The sequence below is a fragment of the Bufo bufo genome, chromosome 1 (assembly GCF_905171765.1).
Source record: "Bufo bufo chromosome 1, aBufBuf1.1, whole genome shotgun sequence".
NCBI lineage: Eukaryota > Metazoa > Chordata > Amphibia > Anura > Bufonidae > Bufo > Bufo bufo.
This window is the reverse complement of record NC_053389.1, coordinates 720,336,210-720,358,618: the sequence shown is the minus strand read 5'-3', so window position 1 is coordinate 720,358,618 and position 22,409 is coordinate 720,336,210. Positions and strand designations below refer to the sequence as shown.

The following is a 22,409-nucleotide window of genomic DNA, read 5'->3' as shown; positions in this document are numbered from 1 at the left end:
AGCTAAGGTGCACCAATGGTCTGAGGCCTACCCCTCAGTGCACTAAAGCCCTCATGTGAATAAACATTAAAAGATGAATTTCTCCTAATGGTCCAATAGATCTGGATTTTAAAAAAAGATATTTTTTTACTTAGCAGGATCAACTCTACCCATCATAATGCCTGGTTTGTAGGGTTGATACTTCTGATACTGCTTTTTTATGCCTTGTACATGTATATACCTACCATTAGTGTATTAGTTTAAAAAAGGATCCTCTGCCTTAATCCTCATTCACACGTTCCACTGACATGTGCTGTACATGTTCTCCACAGACAGCACACGTACCCATTCATTTTAATGTGTGTATTCACATATCCGTGTTTTTAGCATGCTCTATTTTGTCCGTGTTCACGGATCCATCACGTCCATTATAGTCTATGGGTCTGTGAAAACCACGAATGCAACACGAATGTCATCAGTGCTTTAAAAATCATTTTCAGCTGCACAGTGTCAGTGAAACACGGATGACACACGGACCACACATGGATCCTTCATGTACATCTTTACGGAGGCATCACTGACCACCTTTTCACCGATTTGAGCTCAGACACAGACGTGTGAATCAGACTTTATACTGAGGAGCTATTTTAGAAAATTTATATATAAACTTGATATAACTGAAATTATTGATATTTCGATAAAAACTGGAGAACTGTGAATTTTTTTGGGGCAAATGTAAAATGGCTGCGCTTTAGTCTTGGCTACAACAGTTAAATATAAGAACAGCCGCATAGCTCTTCAGTAGAGATGAGCGAATTTCATATTTTGAAATTCATTCACACTTCGTTTGGTGGTAAAAGGTGAATTGCGTTATGGATTGCGTTACCACGGACCATAACGCAATTCTATGACGGAATGCATAACGGAATTCCTTTAGAGGCATTCCGTTATTCATTCCGTCATAATAGAAGTCTATGGGCTGCAAAACGGATCCGTCCCGTTTCCCGTTTATGCATTCCGTCATAGAATTGCGTTTTAACGGAATCCATAACGCAATTCACCTTTTACCACCAAACGAAGTGTGAACAAATTTCATAAGTGGAAATTCGCTCATCTATACTCTTCAGCCTTGATTTATTAAAATAATTGATTCCTCAATGAACTTGCCTTTAAAAGTCAGGTTTCCTGATGCCGTTTTTGAAGCCAAAATCAAGAATGGATCTTAAAAGGAGAGAAAATATTAGATACAGATAAAACTTCCCTTTTAAGGATCCACTCCTGGTTTTCGCATCAAACATCCTGCACATGTGGCCATACTCTGAGTTTCCCCTGATGTCCACCATCAGGTGAGAGTCTGCCAACCCAACGGACGTGTCCTTGAGGAATATGATTTCTTTGGGTCTTCAGGTTTGTTATTCCTGGTCACTGTCCGCATTCAACCTCTCACCCGCAGCCATATCTATAGTAATCAGAACTTTGCTGAATATAATGGCACACAGCTCATTGGCCCATGTTTATTAACTTGAGTGCCCCTACATGTCGTTGCAAATTGTGGCAACATTTGGTGCCAATGAGCTCAATTGAGCACATCTAGCTTTAGAAAAAATCCACCTAGATCGCCAAGTGGGCACGACTTAACAGAAACCGGACATTGCATAGCGGGAAATGGGGAGTGACCTAAGATGCAACATTGTATCACAGTTGTGGCGTGAAATTCTGCAAAATAAGTGAAACAATAGTTGGTATAAAGTTAGACAAGTTTGTCTATTGGATCTCCGTGCACCACATTTATCATCCAGCTTGAGCCCGTGCGATAAATCTGATGAAGGTCTAGACAGACTGTCTAGGATTGCACCATTTATATGATTTGTAAATCTGCCCCAGTGTATTTCCAGTGCAGATGGAAAAAGCATATTTTTGATAAATGTCCTCTGGAAAAAAAAGACTCAGTTACTGGTTTTCCAGAGGCACAATTGCCTTAAAAGTTTAGCCTTGCTTGAATAAGTATGCCATGATATAATATATACTCATAGCACTGCTTTTGGTTAGTCTAGAGCAGGGATCGGCAAGCTTCGACACTCCAGCTGCTGTGAAACTACTACTCCCAGCATTCAAGCATGTTTGGCTGTTCTCCCATAGAAGTAAATGAAGCATTTTGGGAGTTGTAGTTTCTGAAAAGCTGGCATGCTGGAGGTTGCTGATCCGTGGTCTTATCTATAGTGTTGCAAAATCATGAGACTGGACAACCCTTTTATTAAACCAGACATCTCATAGACAACTATGTCACATTGTTTCATGGTATTTCAGTTTTTGTGAAGTCCAATTTAGAGGATCAACAGTGGACATGGCACACAGAGGTCACTTTTTCAGATGATGTGGTGCACCCAAAATAGCGACAACACTTAGAAAGTGCACTTCTGCGGATATCTATATGCTTTAATAAGGCTACTTTCACACTTGCGGCAGGACGGATCCGACAGGCTGTTCACCCTGTCGGATTAGTCCTTCCGCTATCTCGCCGGGCCGCCGCTCCGTCCCCATTGACTATGATGGGGGCGGAGCTCCGGCACAGCACGGTGGTACACGGCGAGAGCCGCCGGACTAAAAAGTCGGACATGCAGGACTTTTAGTCCGGCGGCCTTTCGCCGTGCTGCGCCGGAGCTCCGCCCCCGTCCCCATTATAGTCAATGGGGACGGAGCGGCGGCACGGCGATATAGCGGAAGGACGGATCCGACATGGTGAACAGCCTGTCGGATCCGTCCTGCAAGTGTGAAAGTAGCCTAACACAAAATGAAATTCCCTTTTCTTCCGCGAATCTTCTAATCCATATTGTTTCAGTTATGCACACAATGAGGTGGAGGTTTATTGAGAACACATGTTTCTGTAATGTAAATGTTTCCATCAGTTCTTCTGCACGCTAACAAAAAGACACAGTAGCGCACGCTCAACTGTTTAAAGTATACTGTTACATGACCCATCTGTCTGGAGAGGGACTATTTCACAACAGGTCTCACCGGTGGCGAAGCAGGCAGATATTAAAGGGCCAGTAATCCAAAAGAACAAGTGTATCTATGTAAAACTATTCTCTCTTATATCTCTGGTTTCTCTTACCCCCTTACCAGCAGTACAATAATGGGGTATTTTCTACCCCCTGACAAAGGAATATAGCCAAGCCAAATATCCATCCATAGACAGCTGATTTGGGGTGCTTCCTCTCATCAATGTGGAGTAGAATTCTGGTTAGTGGGTGAAATGCATTAAATGCGGCTTAGGGTACTTTCACACTAGCGTTAATCTTTTCCGGCATTGAGTTCCGTCCTAGGGGCTTAATACCGGAAAAAAAACTGATCAGTTTTATCCCCATGCATTTTGAATAAAGAGCAATCCGTTCAGTATGCATCAGGATGCATCAGTTCAGTCCCTCTTACGGTATTTGGCCGGAGAAAATACGGCAGCATGCTGCGGTATTTTCTCTGTCCAAAATTCCGGAACACTTGCCGGAATTCCGGATCCGGCATTATTTTTTCCATTGAAATGCATTTTCCATTTAAATGCATTAATGCCGGATCCGGCACCAAGTGTTCTGGAAAAACGGATCCGATTTCCCGGTCTGCGCATGCGCAGACCTTTAAAAATGTGAAAAAAATAAATACCGGATCCGTTTTTCCGGATGGCACCAGAGAGACGGATCCGGTATTGCAATGCATTTGTGAGATGGATCCGCATCCGGATCCGTCTACAAATGCTATCTGTTTGCATACGGATTTCCGGAACTGCCTGCCGGAATCGAACAACGCAAGTGTGAAAGTACCCTTAGGCAGGATGCTGAATCACCATGGAAAATTAATATGGAAAGAGGTATATCACTAGCGCCACCTCTTAGAAATCGCTCCCTATTAGTCAAAATCAGATTTTCCAACAAACCTTGGGAATTGACAAAAGAATATAGCCAAGCTGTAGACAGCTGTTTGGTTATCTTCCTCAGGAGATATCCCTTTGAATATTCGTTTCCCATGGATCTTTGCTAAAAAGTCTCCATACAGGATTGGTCTCTTTAACCCCTTAAGGACCCCCACAGTACATGTACGGCGCTGGTGGACGTGACATAAAGACCAGCTGATCGGGCAAGTGCAGGAGTTGATCGGGCAGGTGCAGGAGCTGTGCCCGCCCGATCAGCAGCACGGACCCGGCAGTCACTGACAGTCGGGCCCCTGCTGCATACGCCGGCATCGGTGAAAACACAGATGCCAGCGTATTAACCCCTTGTCTGCCGTGGTCAAAGCTGACCGCAGCATGCAGAGGGTTTGCGGAGGGTATCTCCATCGGGTGACAGCGCTGCATTGATGGAGACCCAATGGCAGAGAAGGCAGCCTGATGCCTTCCATAGGCATCAAGGCTTGCTTTCTAAGGAAGCCTATGAGATCCATTCCCATAGGCTGGGTCTCACAGGCAGGCTGTCAGCACACAAGCTGACAGTCAATGCATTACAATACAGGATGTATTGTATTGCATTGCAGAGGGGATCAGACCACAGAAATTGAATTCTAAGAGTGGGACAAAGAAAAAGTAAAAAAAATAAAATCATGATAAAAAAAATTACGTTTCAAGTAAAAGCCCCTTTCTTAAAATAAAACACGTAAAACTGTAAAGAAAAATAGGGAAAAAAAAGAAAAACAGACATATGGGGCATTGTCTTGTCCGTAACGACTGGTTCTATAAAAATATCACATGATCCACCCCCTAACCTGAACGACGTAGAAAAAATTTAATAAAAACTATGCTAAAACATTTTTTTGTCAGCTTACATCACAAAAAGTGCAACACCAAGTGATCAAAAAGTCATACGCACCCTAAAATAGTACTAATCAAACCATCATCCTGCAAAAAATGAGACCCTACATAAGACAATCGCCCAAAAAAAATATATAACTATGGCTCTCAGAATATGGAGACACTAAAACATAATTTTTTTTGTTTTGTTTCAAAAATGCTTTTATTGTGTTAAAAGTGAATTTTTTTAAAAAAAAGTACTGCCACGTCCATAACGACCTGCTGTATAAAAATATCACATGACCTAACCCTTCAGGGGAACACCGTAAAAAAAATAATAATAATAAAAACGGTGTCAAAAAGACATATTTTGTCACCTTACATCACAAAAAGTGTAATACCAAGCTATCAAAAAGTCATACCCACCCCAAAATATAATACCAATTAAACCGTCATCTCATCCCGAAAAAAATGAGCCCCTTCATAAAATATAAGCCCCTACATAATAAAAAACAATGGCTCTCAGAATATGGAGACACTAAAAAATAATTTTTTCAAAAATGTTTTATTATGTAAAACTGAAACAAACAACCCAAAAAAGTAGTCATATTTGGTTTTGTCGAGTCCGTATAAACCTGCTCTATAAAAATAGCACATGATCTAACCTGTCAGATGAACATTGTAAAAAAACAAAAAATAAAAACGATGCCAAAACAGCTATTTTGTTACCCTGCCTCACAAAAAGTGCAATATAGAGCAACCAAAAATCATATGTACCCTAAAATAGTACCAACAAAACTGCCACCTTATCCCGTAATTTCCAAAATGGGGTCACTTTTTTGGAGTTTCTGCTCTAGGGGTGCATCAGGGGGTCTTCAAATGTGACATGGCAACTTAAAATTATCCTAGTGAAATCTGCCCTTTTAAAAAACATATGGCGCTCCTTTCCTTCTGCGCCCTGCCGTGTGCCCATACAGCAGTTTACGATCACAAATGGGGTGTTTATGTAAACTACAGAATCAGAGTAATAAATTTTGAGTTTTTTTTTGGCTGTTAACCAAAGGGGCTTTGTTACCGGGAAAAAAATTGATTAAAATGGAAAATCTGCCAAAAAAGTGAAATTATATCTACATTTTCCTTTTATTCTTGTGGAACACCTAAAGGGTTAACAAAGTTTGTAAAATCAGTTTTGAATACCTTGAGGGGTGTAGTTGTGTCGTTTCTAAAATGGGGTCATTTATGGGTGGTTTCTAATATGTAAGCCTTACAAAGTGACTTCAGACATGAACTGGTCCTTAAAAAAGTAGGTTTTAGAAATGTTTTGCTAGAAAAATGCTTCTAAACTTCGAAGCCTTCTAACATCCCCAAAAAAATAAAATGGCATTCACAAAATGATCCAAACAAAAAGTAGACACATGGGAAATGTAAAGTAATTTGGAAACTTGCGAATTTTTCCAATTTCTTGGTAAATTTGGGATTTTTTAAAATAAAAAAATGTAAAATATTTTTTTTTAGCACTATCATGAAGTACAATGTGTCACGAGAAAACAATCTCAGAATGGTTTGGATAAGTAAAAGCGTTCCAAAGTTATTACCACATAAAGTGACAAATGTCAAATTTCCAAAAAATCGCAGGGTCCTGAAGAGGTTAAGGAGATTCAGCACCCTGTCTAAGTCACATTTAAGGCATTGCACCCAGCCAGAATCTTACTCTGTATGATGAGGGGCAAGCACCCTGAAAACAGCTGTCTATTAATGGATACCTTGCTTGGCTATATTCCCTTGTCAACTCTCAAAGCTTGTTGGAAAGCCAGATTTTGACTCATAGGGAGCCACTTCCAAGAGGTGGCACTGGTGAGATGGTTCTCTTTCTTGGGAGATACCTCTTAGCATATTTGTTTTCCATGGAGCACTTACAGTAAGTCTCTATACAGGACTAATCTCTTTAAGGAGATTCAACACCCTGCCTAAGCCACATTTAAGGCATTGCAGACATCTGGCTTGGCTATATTCCTTTGTCAAATACCAAGGCTTGTTGGAAACTGGAGCTATAAAGGGAGTCACTTCCAAGAGGTGGGGCTGGTGAGATGGTTCTCTAACTTGAGAGATACCTCTTTGCAAGATCTAGGTCAATATTCTCCAACCTGTGGTCCAGCTGCTGCAAAACTAACACACTATAGATTACACCTCTTCATGCAATACAATTCTATATTTTATGTATTATATCCTATTATGATGCCCTTTTGAACAGACATTTATAAGGCTTGTTTTGAGTCCATAGAGTCTGGGCCAGTTTCCTGATATGACATCCATGTTTATAGGCACCTAGAACATAATCTGGCAAATCTGATGTATCTACATCTCACCAAATGCTAGCTTTCTTACAAACACTCAATGTGTAATGTAGCTCAGGGCGCCCGTTCTTTTCCAAGAATGACATTTTCTAAATATTAAGAGACTGGAAAACCGTAAATAGGCACATTCTGTTCCACTTAAAAAATTAACGGAAGACAGACTGTACAGCAGAGTAATAATGTCAAGCTTATTTTGGAATGAAAGGTCATGCTGATCTCGGTGAGTAGTCCAGATTATGGTCTTTTGGAGTTTATCAGCTTGTTGTATTTCTGACAATTCTATTTTTCATGCTCAGGGAGTTCTGCCAGCGCTCTCTCAGAAGATCTCCTTCAGACTGCACCTTTTTTACTCGTTCTTTCGACAACTCTGTCTTCATCATTGAAGGAAATAGAAGGCGAGTGGCCCTGGAAGTCACCTTAGAAAACCGAGGGGAGAATGCATATAGCACTGTACTCAACATTTCCTACTCTCGGAACCTCCAGTTTGCCAGTCTGATCACCAAGGTGAACGCATGCTGACATTTTATAGATTCTCTCATAGGTGGCGGTTTATTAACAGACCCATAGATAATTGGCAAGCTGTGACATAATGCTCGCAGAAGACAGGAAGGTTCATATGAAAGGAAATGTGTCACCTATAGTTTATTCTGCAACTTAAAATCTGTTAGCGACACATATACTTTTTCCTAACCTGTTTTATATTCTGAATGTAGATTATTTTATTTCCTAACCTTTATGTTGGGGCGGCCATCTTCCCTTAGCTGTTGTTAACAGCATTTAGAGATATGCTTTGCAGCAGCCACCATGGGCCAAAGACGCAGTGTGTCCTTCTTGTGTTTTAACGAAGCGATGATCTTAGGAGAAACGTTACCAATATTGGTGTATTTGGGGGGTACTATATCTCCTTGGGGAGACAGCGCCTTAGTAGGCATGAGGAGACCTATCGGCCAAACAACATGCTCCTCTGGAATTCTGGGAAGAAAGGGATGCAAATGAGCTCCTAACAAGCTCTGCCTCTGATGCCACCAGATGTAAGGCAGCTATCCTATAGGTCAATGTTTGACCCTTTAAATAGGCCTTGACATAACTCGGATATTAAATAAACCAGCACCTCATCTGCAGACAGCTGTTTTGGGGTGATTTCTCCCCATCAGTGCAGAGGAGGGAGTCGTCAGGATTTGGTGGGTACTAACTCTCCTTGGGGAGAGAGCACCTTAATTTGCGTTAGGAGACTTATAGGCCATACATGCTCCTCTGGAATTCTGGAAGGGAAGAAATGCAAATGAGCTCTTAACAAGCTCTGCCTCTAATGCCACCAGATGTAAGGCAGCTATCCTATAAGTCAAGAAGAGTACCCACCCAATCCTGACTTGGCCTCTCACCCAGTTAAGCCAGTACTCTCTGCACTGCACTGATGAGGGCCAATCACCCCGAAACAGCAGTCTACAGATGAGATGCTGGCTTATTTAATATCCGAGTCATGTCTCAAGGCCTATTTAAAGTTGTCCTGAACATTGACTTATAGGATAGCTGCCTTACATCTGGTGGCATCAGAGGCAGAGCTTGTTAAGAGCTCATTTGCATCCCTTCTTCCCAATATTGGGGTACTGACCCTGGAAATGCTGGAGAGCATAGCGAGGCTAAGAGTGTCCTTGTGTGTTGTCTAATGCAAGGTGTCTCGTCAGCCTGATAGGACGAGTGGTGGCAACTAAAATTGCTTAGATTTGGATGACAGAGAGCTGACAGAGGAAGGCCTAGCGTGACCCTACCAGCTTCCATCCTGACTCTAAGGCCCCTTTCACACGGGCGTTCCGGATTTGCTCCGTATGCGTCGCATGTGCATTGCAGGAAAACCGCACGAGTAGGCACGCAATTGCTGTCAGTTTTGACGGCGATTGCGTTCCGATGTTCAGTTTTTATCGCGCGGGTGCAATGCGTTTTGCATGCGCGTGATAAAAAACTGAATGTGGTACCCAGACCCGAACCCGGATTTCTTCACAGAAGTTCGGGCTTGGGATCGGTGTTCTGTAGATTTTATTATTTGCCCTTATAACATGGTTATAAGGGAAAATAATAGCATTCTTAATACAGAATGCTAACTAAAATGTGGCATGAGGGGTTAAAAAATAAAATAAAAAATTAACTCACCTCATCCTCTTGTTCGCGCAGCCGGCATCTTCTTCTTTCTTCTTCTTTCAGGACCTGTTTATCAATTTACTAACATCATCTCCTATCAACCATGTGTGAAAATCACACCGCATTCGCACTTGCTTGCGATTTTCACGCATCCCCATTCATTTCTATGGGGCCTGCGTTGCGTGAAAAACGCAGAATATAGAACATGCTGCGATTTTCACGCAACGCACAAGTGATGCTTGAAAATCACCGCTCATCTGAACAGCCCCATTGAAGTGAATGGGTCCGGATTCAGTGCGGGTGCAATGCGTTCACCTCATGCATTACACCCGCGTGGAATTCTCATAATCCTGACAGTGCTTATATGGACAATTTTTTGTACAGTGTATGACCATATGCTATATGGTCACACAGGGCGTCCCTCATCATAATGACTGTAAATTCACTTTTGTGTCTTTTTTCCGCAGGAAGAATCAGACATTAAGATTGAATGCAAAAATAGCGAACATATGCCTAATAGCAAGATCTGCAATGTTAGTTTCCCGTTTTTCAGAGCCAAGGCCAAGGTAGGTATAGAATTGTCGTGGTCTGGAATGACTGATCTAGATTGGCATGTTATACTTATTCCTCATGCACATGACAGTTGTTTTTCTCGGCCTCCGTTCCGTTTTTTTTTTTGCGGATAGGATGGGGACCCATTCATTTTATAGGGTCAGCAAAAAAATGCTGATAGTTCATCCGTTTGTGTTCACGTCCGTTGTCCGTGTTTCCCTTCAGCAAAAAAAATAGTGCATGTCCTACTTTTTTCACATTTGCGGACAAGGACAGGCATTTATTACAAGGGATCTGTGGAAAAAAACGGATCCTCCAAAAAAAAGGGATGCTGCATCCGTTTTTTATTGCAGACGCACAATTTGCGAACGCAAAAAACAACTGTCGTGTGCATGAGGCCTTAGGCCGCTTTCACACAGTCAGCATTTGGTCAGTGTTTGATCAGTGAATTTCATCAGTGATTGTGAGACAAAACCAGGTGCGTGTCAAAAACATATAACAGGTGCTAATTTTTTCATTGTACCTTATCTCTGTGTAGCCTCCACAGCCTCTATGTAGCCTGGTTTTGGCTCACAATCACTGATGGAAATCACTGATCAAACACTGACCAAACACTGACTGTGTGAAAGCAGCCTGCACAGACGGATCCTCTCCTATAATGTAGACGTTTGGATCCGTTCAGAACGGATCCGTCTGCATTATAGTTTAGAAAAAATTCTAAGTCTGAAAGTTGTTCGGGTGTCCGCTTGCTGAGCGGAGCGGAGGCTGAACGCTGGCAGACTGATGCATTCTGAGCGGATCCGCATCCACCCAGAATGCATTGGGGCAGTACGGATGCGTTCGGGGCCGCTTGTTAGGGCCTACAAACGGAGCTCACGAGCGGAACCCCGAACGCTAGTGTGAAAGTAGTTTACTGTTCTAAATTTTCATGAAAATTTAATATTGTTGGATTTTCTATAGTCTTTTTTTTTTTAAATGGAGCTCCCCATACAATGGTTCAGTTGTCAATATCCATGTGTATGGCAGCTAAACTCATTCCAGAACTGAACTTTAGAATAGGGAACTGTCCGGAACTGACTATAATTATGTCTAGAGTGAGGAGATAATGAAGAACCAAAGTTCTTCAAAAACAGCTACTATAAGCAGCCTTCTCTTATCTTTTCTCTATGCATCCCATAATCTGAAATCATAAAACTAAGAGTGAACTGACCAATTCCCTGGACCACCCAAAACCACAGCCTTGGCATTCACACGACCGTAAGTGTTTTGCAGTCCGCGAATTGCAGATCCGCAAAACACAGATACCACATGGCCAGCGCTATATAGAGACATTGGGGGCATATCCTAGCAATATGCCCCCAATGTCCAAGATGGGACAATCCCTTTAAAGGGTAGTTTTTTAATGAAACAAACAATTTTCCATGTCTTATTGGGGCATGTGGAAATCAAAGAGACTCACCATAACCATCTCTCTATGTGATGGACTTGCTCCTGTATCATATGGTCGGTCAATCATTTAGATGAGCACAATGCTACATTCCTCATGCAGTGACCACTTCAGTTTCCACTGGTTATAGAGCTGATCATTGGGGGTTACTGAAGATGAAGTTGGTAATGATTCTCCTGAGGCAAGTAGCATCAAATGGAAACCTTTGCCTAGCCCCTTCATTAGTCAGCTATGTTAGGCCTCTTTCACACGGGCGTCATATTTTTGGCCCGGATAAGATGCGGGTGTGTTGCGGGAAAATGCGTGATTTTTCCGCGCGAGTGCAAAACATTGTAATGCGTTTTGCACGCACGTGAGAAAAATAGGCATGTTTGGTACCCAAACCCGAACTTCTTCACAGAAGTTCGGGTTTGGGATCGGGGTTGTGTAGGTTGTATTATTTTCCCTTATAACATGGTTATAAGGGAAAATAACAGCATTCTGAATACAGAATGCATAGTACAATAGTGCTGGAGGGGTTAAAAAAAATAAAAAATAATTTAACTCACCTTAATCCACTTGCTCGCGCAGCGCGGCATCTCTTTTCTTCTTCTTTGCTGATTGCAGGAAAAGGACCTGTGGTGACGTCACTCCGGTCATCACATGGTCCATCACATGATCTTTTACCATGGTGATGGACCATGTGATGACCGGAGTGACGTCACCACAGGTCCTTTTCCTGCAATCAGCAAAGAAGGAGACAGAAGAGAAGCCGGCTGCGCAAGCAAGTGGATTAAGGTGAGTTAAATTATTATTATTATTTTTTTTTTTTTTAACCCCTCCAGCCCTATTGTACTATGCATTCTGTATTCAGAATGCTATTATTTTCCCTTATAAAAATGTTATAAGGGAAAATAATAAAATGATCGGGTCCCCATCCTGATCGTCTCCTAGCAACCGTGCGTGAAAATCGCACCGCATCCGCACTTGCTTGCACAATATAGAGCATGCTGCGATTTACACGCAGCGCAGAAGTGATGCGTGAAAATCAACGCTCATGTGCACAGCCCCATAGAAATGACTGGGTCCGGATTCAGTGCGGGTGCAATGCGTTCACCTCACGCATTGCACCCGTGCGGAATACTCGCCCGTGTGAAAGGGGCCTTAAAGGGCTGCACAAATCTCTTCTAAAAAGCTTTGTTCATTTGGGGAAATAAAACAAAGATCGTTCAGAAGAACTAAGTTGCAGCTCAAGAGGTGCATGGAATGTGTGAGGTGGGCTGTCAATATGTGTTACTGATCCCAGGGTATATATTCCTAACAGGTGGCCTTCCGGCTGGACTTTGAATTCAGCAAATATGTTTTTCTTCCATCTCTGCAAATACACCTTGTAGCAAGCAGGTACGTTTTGTGATGTCTATAGTCTTTAAAATGATCTAGGACAAGGAGGATGTGCTTAGGGGTAGGAATAGTTGGAGACACATTGAGGGGACATATGAAGAGAGCAAGAATGGGGCACTATATGATGGAGCCAGAAGAGACGCTGCAGAAAGTCAGTGGACCCTCCTAAAGTAGTACTAGGGTGGCCGGCCAGCACCCTCAACTGAGAACTACACATATAGGTTTGATGAAAATGAAGAAGTTGTAAAAATATTATAATACATTAGAATCATATTTAGTATGTGTGGAACACGCAGGGCAATTAAAAATTAGTTGTGATGATGAATATCATTGACTGAGGTGGGGTGGGCCCTCTGAAACCTCTGCTGTGGGCATCAAGAGAGCATGCCCAAATCCTCCTGCCAACAGATAAAAGATGGTATGGGTGTCTAACAAGTTCTGTAAATCACCATCTAGTAGTCATAAGGGATGAGCAAACGTGTGTTTTCAAGTTCAGCGTACAAGGTTTGGGTTATCTAAGAATTCCGTTATGGATTCCGCTACCACAGACAGCGTAATTTATGGTCCGTGGTAGCGGAATCCATAAAGTAATTGTTAGATAACCCGAACCTTGTACGCTGAACTTGAAAACACAAGTTCGCTCAAAACTAGTAGTCATCAAAATACTCCAGAATCTCCCCAGCCCAAAAGCAAAGGTCTGAGCAGAGAGACAAATCAGGCTCATCTGATTCATGATAATCCTGAATATTTGATAATCTGCCATTTAGCAGGTCCCTTACTAAAAAAAAAAAAAAAAAAAAGTGATTAGTTTACTATTCAGTGACTTGACTATCACAAGTGATCTGAGTTATCAGTACCCTATATAATTGTACTATGTCTGTAATACACCTGTATACTATGTGAGCACTATGTCTGTAATACACCTGTACGCTATGTGAGCACTATGTCTGTAATACACCTGTACGCTATGAGAGTACTATGTCTGTAATACACCTGTATGCCATGTGAGCACTATGTCTGTAATACACCTGTATACTATGTGAGCACTATGTCTGTAATACACCTGTACGCTATGTGAGCACTATGTCTGTAATACACCTGTACGCCATGTGAGTACTATGTCTGTAATACACCTGTACGCCATGTGAGTACTATGTCTGTAATACACCTGTACGCTATGTGAGCACTATGTCTGTAATACACCTGTACGCTATGGGAGTACTATGTCTGTAATACACCTGTATGCCATGTGAGCACTATGTCTGTAATACACCTGTATACTATGTGAGCACTATGTCTGTAATACACCTGTACGCTATGTGAGCACTATGTCTGTAATACACCTGTATGCCATGTGAGTACTATGTCTGTAATACACCTGTACGCTATGTAAGTACTATGTCTGTAATACACCTGTATGCTATGTGAGCACTATGTCTGTAATACACCTGTACGCTATGTGAGCACTATGTCTGTAATACACCTGTACGCTATGTAAGTACTATGTCTGTAATACACCTGTACGCTATGTGAGCACTATGTCTGTAATACACCTGTACGCTATGTGAGCACTATGTCTGTAATACACCTGTACGCTATGTGAGCACTATGTCTGTAATACACCTGTACGCTATGTGAGCACTATGTCTGTAATACACCTGTACGCTATGTGAGTACTATGTCTGTAATACACCTGTACGTTATCTGAGCACTATGTCTGTAATACACCTGTACGCTATGTGAGCACTATGTCTGTAATACACCTGTACGCCATGTGAGCACTATGTCTGTAATACACCTGTACGCTATGTGAGCACTATGTCTGTAATACACCTGTACGCTATGTGAGCACTATGTCTGTAATACACCTGTACGCTATGTGAGCACTATGTCTGTAATACAGCTGTACGCTATGTGAGCACTATGTCTGTAATACACCTGTACGCTATGTGAGCACTATGTCTGTAATACACCTGTACGCTATGTGAGCACTATGTCTGTAATACACCTGTACGCTATGTGAGCACTATGTCTGTAATACACCTGTACGCTATGTGAGCACTATGTCTGTAATACACCTGTACGCCATGTGAGCACTATGTCTGTAATACACCTGTATGCTATGTGAGCACTATGTCTGTAATACACCTGTACGCTATGTGAGCACTATGTCTGTAATACACCTGTACGCTATGTGAGCACTATGTCTGTAATACACCTGTACGCTATGTGAGCACTATGTCTGTAATACACCTGTACGCTATGTGAGTACTATGTCTGTAATACACCTGTACGTTATCTGAGCACTATGTCTGTAATACACCTGTACGCTATGTGAGCACTATGTCTGTAATACACCTGTACGCCATGTGAGCACTATGTCTGTAATACACCTGTACGCTATGTGAGTACTATGTCTCTAATACACCTGTACGCTATGTGAGCACTATGTCTGTAATACACCTGTACGCTATGTGAGCACTATGTCTGTAATACACCTGTACGCTATGTGAGTACTATGTCTGTAATACACCTGTACGTTATCTGAGCACTATGTCTGTAATACACCTGTACGCTATGTGAGCACTATGTCTGTAATACACCTGTACGCTATGTGAGCACTATGTCTGTAATACACCTGTACGCCATGTGAGTACTATGTCTGTAATACACCTGTATGCCATGTGAGCACTATGTCTGTAATACACCTGTATGCCATGTGAGTACTATGTCTCTAATACACCTGTACGCTATGTGAGTTCTGTGGTTATATATCTTACTCATATATTATTTCCAGGACATATTACACTCCCAGTTATGCTATTACATTATCTTATTACAGAATGCTATTTGTTTCTACAGCGACAGTGAAGAACTGGAAGGTACAATTTCTGACAATGAAGTTTTATTGGACTTTAAATTGAAGTATGAATCCGATCTCCTGTTTACTAGGTATTTCTGATGTTCAGTTATACATTCCATACGTGACTCCAAGAAGCCTTCCATTAAAGGGGTTTCTCTATCTATCTATATTTATATTGCTAACTGCTAACCATAAGCTGTGAACCCTGTTTATGTAGGAAAACCTCTTATTATCGCTATTATTATTATAATACTTATTATTATTATTATTATTTGAAAGTGTCCATGGCGCTGTACATCAAGAGGGGGTTACACATACATAATATAAAAATACAAATACAATAAACAAGAAACTATTAACAGACTGGTACAGAGGGGGAGAGGACCCTGCTCACAAGAGCTTACAATCTACAAGGCAAAGGAGGAAGAACACGGTAGGTGAGGGTAAAGGCTGCTGATCTGGCTGTATGGTGGCAGCATGCTTAATACAGGTGGTAGGCTTTCCTGAAGAGGTGGGTTTTCATGTTACTTTTTGAAGGTTTAGAATGGATGTTGGGGGAGAGTCTGATGTACTGGGGCACCAAGTTCTTAGACATGCCCTTTCCTTATCTTCTCCGTTTAGCCCACACTACCATGACAAATCCTTTCAGCCACATATTTTCTCTGCAGAATTTTCCACACAGACATCTTAGGCCTCCATCATAAGTCAGTGATTCACAGATTGTGCTGTCCGTTTTCTCCATGTACCCATTCATTTTAATGTGTGTATTAACACATCTGTGTTATAGCACGGTCTGTAAAAAACACGGACGCAACATGGATGCCATCCGTGTTTCATGGACCATTAAGAGGAGATATTCTGCAAATTAATTTTCAGCTGACAAACGGAGAGCAGAAAAAGGACTCATGGACCAAACACAGATTCTTCACAGATGAATCCCTAAACATTTTATCACTGATTTCATCATGGACACGGACATGTGAATAAGGCCTTAGATTCCTCACTTTTTCATCATCCTATCCATCTTTTCAACAAAGATTCCCCATCCTTATGCCACCGCAGTGTCATCCTGCAACCAAAACCAATACTGTGCCCACTGTGCTCCCCAATGCCCCCAAATACTATATTGCTGTAAAAATAGTGCCCCCTAAAATGCCTCCATTACTAATGATGCCTATATAGTACCCTCAGCCATAATTAATGGGCAGCACGGTGGCTCAGTGGTTAGCACTGGCGCCTTGCAGCGCTGGCGTCCTAGGTTCAAATCTGACCAAGGACAACATCTGCATGGAGTTTGTATGTTCTCCCCGTGTTTGCGTGGGTTTTCTTATAGTGCCCCAGTATTAAAATGACCCCAGTCCCTCCAGTATAGTGATGAGCGGCAGGGGCTATATTCGAATGTGCGCTATTTGACAAACATTTTGTAGAATATTCGTCATATATTTGCGAATATTCGAAAAAAACGAATATATAGCAATATATTGAATATATTTGTTTTTAGAATATTCGTCATTTTTCATCATCCATCTTAAGTGAACAGTACACATGATTCTAACCCGAGGCGTTCCCATGGTGATGGGGACGCTCCATGCGCATGGAAACGGCACTGACTGGAGCGGGCTGAAATCCTAGGGAGCCCGGACAGATAAGAACAGACACCCTAAGCAGGGAGGAATCATGTGTACTGTTCACTTCAGATGGATGATGAAAAATTACAAATATTCCAAAAAACGAATATACACTCACCTAAAGAATTATTAGGAACACCTGTTCTATTTCTCATTAATGCAATTATCTAGTCAACCAATCACATGGCAGTTGCTTCAATGCATTTAGGGGGGTGGTCCTGATCAAGACAATCTCCTGAACTCCAAACTGAATGTCAGAATGGGAAAGAAAGGTGATTTAAGCAATTTTGAGTGTGGCATGGTTGTTGGTGCCAGACGGGCCGGTCTGAGTATTTCACAATCTGCTGAGTTACTGGGATTTTCACGCACAACCATTTCTAGGGTTTACAAAGGATGGTGTGAAAAGGGAAAAACATCCAGTATGCGGCAGTCCTGTGGGCAAAAATGCCTTGTGGATGCTAGAGGTCAGAGGAGAATGGGCCGACTGATTCAAGCTGATAGAAGAGCAACGTTGACTGAAATAACCACTCGTTACAACCGAGGTATGCAGCAAAGCATTTGTGAAGCCACAACACGCACAACCTTGAGGCGGATGGGCTACAACAGCAGAAGACCCCACCGGGTACCACTCATCTCCACTACAAATAGGAAAAAGAGGCTACAATTTGCACGAGCTCTCCAAAATTGGACTGTTGAAGACTGGAAAAATGTTGCCTGGTCTGATGAGTCTCGATTTCTGTTGAGTCCGAATTTGGCGTAAATAGAATGAGAACATGTATCCATCCTCTGATGGCTACTTCCAGCAGGATAATGCACCATGTCACAAAGCTCGAATCATTTCAAATTGGTTTCTTGAACATGACAATGAGTTCACTGTACTAAAATGGCCCCCACAGTCACCAGATCTCAACCCAATAGAGCATCTTTGGGATGTGGTGGAACGGGAGCTTCGTGCCCTGGATGTGCATCCCTCAAATCTCCATCAACTGTCAGATGCTATCCTATCAATACGGGCCAACATTTCTAAAGAATGCTATCAGCACCTTGTTGAATCAATGCCACGTAGAATTAAGGCAGTTCTGAAGGCAAAAGGGGGTGCAACACCGTATTAGTATGGTGTTCCTAATAATTCTTTAGGTGAGTGTATAGCACTATATTCGATATAGTGCTATATATTCGTTTTTTTAGAATACTCGTCATTTTCTCCATCTGAAGTCATGATTCCTCCCTGCTTAAGTTGCTTGTGGGCCAATGACTTGGCCCACAAGCAAGAAGCAGGGAGGAATTATGTGTTCAGATGGAAAAAATGAAGAATATTCGAAAAAAGAATACAGTATATAGCACTATATTCGAAATATTTGCGAATTCTCGAAGTGCCAATATTTGCGATTAAAATTCGTAATTCAAATATTCGCGCTCAACACTACTCCAGTAATGCCCCCCAGGAATGCACCAGTATTGAAATGTCATTGCTTCTAGTGATGCCCATAAAGTACCACACTATTAAAACCTCCCGGTGACTCCAGTAATGCCTCTTAAACTATTAAAGCTGCCCCCAGTAGTAATGTCCCCTACAGTGCCATCCAGTATTGTCCCTCAAGGTACCCCCAGTAGCAATGTCCCCCACAGTAGTACATTTGTAAATGAGCAGTTGAGTGCACCAAGGGTGGGCCCAAGCTACTCTGTGTATCTGCTAACCCCTCTGTCTCCTTAATTGACAGGGCCAGGTATGATGACTATGCAGGAACCTGACCCTGTCAATCAGGAAGAAGAGGGGCGGGCTGTCAGAGGAAGGAGGAGGAGCAAGAGTGCACAGAGTGGCTTGGGCCTGCACTAAACTTCCCGTTTGCATATGGATTAAAAGTACTTTTTCTCCAGAATGAAGCAATTGATAGCCAAGTAAAAGTGAATCATTACATTCAGATGAGCTAGCCCTACAAGTCATTCCGGGGAGATATATCAAGACTGGCGGATCCATCTGCCAGTCTTGATCTCACTGCGCTGGGCCGAAGAGGCAGAAGCCTCTTAACAAATCAGGTGCATCTCTGCCCTGCTGCACGCCCGAAATGGAAGTCCACGCCAACTATCCGCTGAAAGTTATAGTAAATGCCCCAGCGGCACAAAGCTATGCCCTCTTTTCTCGGCACTTCTGAAAAGTACTGAGAAGTTCAAAAAAGTCGCAAATTAAAGTGCACACATGCCGTGCGCCATAATGTGTGACTTTTTACGCCACAATTGTGGCGGATAGGCCTTGATAGATGTTTTCTGGTGACAGAATCATCAGAGTCACTGATCGCAGTTATGCCCTAAATGAGCGGAGCTGAAAAGTAAGCAGTCAGTGCAGTTTTAAAAATTAAATATAGGTGCAAGAAGAAAACTTTTTGTGTGAGATAGTTTTGATACTTGAGATGTAATGCTAAAATAATTATCTCATTATACAAGACTTGGTGACATTTTCGACACTTACCACCACCTCATGTGTTGTCGCCACCGTAGCTTCATACACAGACATAGGACAATGCTCCAGACTTATGTATCACTTGATCTCGGTGCTGATTTCAACTCCAGTTATTATGTAGAGACACAAAAATTCCACAACCTTTGGGTGACCCCCAAAAACACTTGGAATATGCCCTGTGCTTTAGTCGGGAGCCAGGAGGAGCATTCTGTGTGAGGTGGCTGGTTGTGTCACACACTTGTCATATTAGGACGGTCATTGCCTGCGCACATTTCAGACTGGGACATGTGTGGGCGCTGCGGAGCTTCTTTATAGTCAGTTGATACAGAATCCCTTTTGTGAGAGAATGACTCTTTTATTGTGACATATGTTTATAATAAAAATCTATTCAGGAAACAGGATGATGGAAACAATGCCCGTTCCTCTCTCACTGTCTCCCATCACTTGCTCAGGAGCGTTCATTTAAAGGGATGGTACAGAATTAGAAAAACATGGCTGCTTTCTTCCAAAAATAGCACCACGCCTGTTCATAGATTGTGTGGGGTATTGCAGCTCAGCCCTATTAATTTACATGGAGCTGAGCTGCAATACCAGACACAACCTGTGGACAGGTGTGATGCTGTTCCTGGAAGACAGCTGCCATGTTTTTCTAATCCTGGACAACCTCTTTGGTTGTCATTACACAGATCTCATAGTTTTTCTTCTATCACAGATATTCCAGCCTGGACCAGTATGAGATCACCTCTCAAGGGTCAGCTGACCGATACAATGCAATTGGACCTCCATTCAACTGCACCTTTAAGGCAAGTTACTGGGGGGGGGGGGGGGGGGAAGGAGCTAAGATCAGCTACTATTATCAACAGCATTCGTAGAAAATTAAAAGGTAAAATAAAAAAGGGGTTGTCTCATGAAACATATTATTTTATTGTCGAATCCAGTCCATCATTATGAACATTTTAACACTTACTGTAAACGTCATAATAGCGCCACCTGCTGTTTCTAATGAACAACCTTTCGGTGTCCACTTCAGTAAATGTGCCAAGGTGGACATACAAGCTCAGTCTTGCTCCTTTGGGTATATGGAGGGATCCCTGATGGGGTGAGCAGGCTGCTTCTGCATTTAGAATAGAAATTCTGAGCAAGAGAGAAGAGAGTGAGACAGTGTTAGGCTACTTTCACACTTGCGTTCGAAGCGGATCCGTCTGATGTCTGCACAGACGGATCCACTCCTATAATGCAAACGATGGGATCCATTCAGAACGGATCCGTCTGCATTATATTTCACAAAAAAATCTAAGTGTGAAAGTTAGTCAGACGGATCCGTCCAGACTTTGCATTGAAAGTTTGAAATTGCACCATATTGTGTAAACTTCAAACGGATCCGTCCCCATTGACTTACATTGTAAGTCTGGACGGATCCGTTTGGCTCCGCACGGCCAGGCAGACACCCGAACGCTGCAAGCTACGTTCGGGTGTCCGCCTGCTGAGCGGAACGGAGGCCAAGCGGAGCCAGACTGAGGCATTCTGAGCGGATCCGCATCCACTCAGAATGAATTGGGGCTGGACGGATGCATTCGGGGCCGCTTGTGAGAGCCTTCAAAACGGAGCTCACAAGCGGAACCCCGAACGCAAGTGTGAAAGTAGCCTTACTGTACATGGTGAGGTGGACAAAGAAAGACTGTTTAGTAGAAACAGCAGGTGGTGCTATTCTAACATTATTTCTGGAATATCTTGGGATACGAGCATAAGTTTTAAGAAGTGTTAATATAAAACTGTTTAGAATAATGGGTTGGATTTAACTACAAACAATGGGAGACTAATTTATGAAGAGACGCAGGCCTCATCATATTTTAGGCCCATATTCGGCAATCCGTGTGCCCAAACAGAAATCTACGGCAGATCTGACAACAAACAACCAAAAAAACTGTCATAAATGAAGATAAATGTGCGGAGCCTGATGCCCCAGCCCCCTCCCTCATTACGCCCCCTTTCTGGGAAAGTGGTGAGGGCGGTGTAGAAATGCCACCTAAAAAAGTTGCATTTAAAAAGTCGCAAACACTGGGTTTTAGGGTTGTCTGATCGGACCCACTGGGTGCATTTAATACTTGGATCCTTAAAGTGGCCCCCTTGAATAGTTATACCAATTTGGTCCCTGCTGGTCTAGAGAACAATAAGAGCCTTCACCATAGGTGCGTCGATGTCTCCAGCAGCAGTGGCCATCAGCTGCCTGGGATCCTGTACAGGAAATAACTTTCAGCATGTGCAGACACCTCCACTGCCGTAATGTAACTACTGGGTGGGGTGGGCCTTACCTCTGGAGAAAAGCTGCAGTTCTATCTTTTCTCTCAGAGGGTCACTTTAAAGTTAATATCCACCAGAATTCGTACAAAATATGGATTTGCAAAATGACTGAAGTTGTGATGTAGATTCAGTTTAGTGCCATTGATGACCATACTCTTTAAAATACAGAACTCTAAATCCAAGTGCGTTGTATTGTAGATCCAAAATTTGGGCTTTTTTCCCGATGATGTCACCATTAGGATCATGGTCCCAGTTGCTACTCGTGTTGGTAACCGTTTGCTTCTTTTACAAGAGCTAGTCAGCGACCAGGTATGGCAGAGCTTCTTAATAGTCATGACATCACATACGAATTGTCTGTAAATTCTACAGCATGGTGTTTTTTTGCAATAGGGGAATGAAACATGCAATGTCTGGGGTAATAGTACAGATTACCGAAAGAAGCCTTCTGAGGAGGACCTTACTCACATCCCACAGCTGGTAATGTCTACAAAGCAGTTATGTTGTTCAGTTTATTTTTTTTATTTTTTTATCTGCGTTCTG

At 42.4% G+C, this 22,409-nt stretch overlaps 1 protein-coding gene across 5 annotated transcripts in view; it reads left to right on the top strand.

Moving 5' to 3' along the window:
* Positions 1-22,409, top strand: part of ITGA11 (integrin subunit alpha 11) — a 139,255-nt gene that overhangs the window by 99,505 nt on the left and 17,341 nt on the right. For all 5 annotated transcript variants that reach the window (XM_040414321.1, XM_040414320.1, XM_040414322.1 and 2 more), the window contains 7 exons: positions 7,401-7,608; positions 9,708-9,806; positions 12,543-12,619; positions 15,482-15,571; positions 20,281-20,371; positions 22,068-22,178; positions 22,260-22,346. In XM_040414321.1, the coding sequence (XP_040270255.1) occupies positions 7,401-7,608; positions 9,708-9,806; positions 12,543-12,619; positions 15,482-15,571; positions 20,281-20,371; positions 22,068-22,178; positions 22,260-22,346 (763 nt within the window). The remainder of the gene's footprint in view (positions 1-7,400; positions 7,609-9,707; positions 9,807-12,542; positions 12,620-15,481; positions 15,572-20,280; positions 20,372-22,067; positions 22,179-22,259; positions 22,347-22,409) is intronic.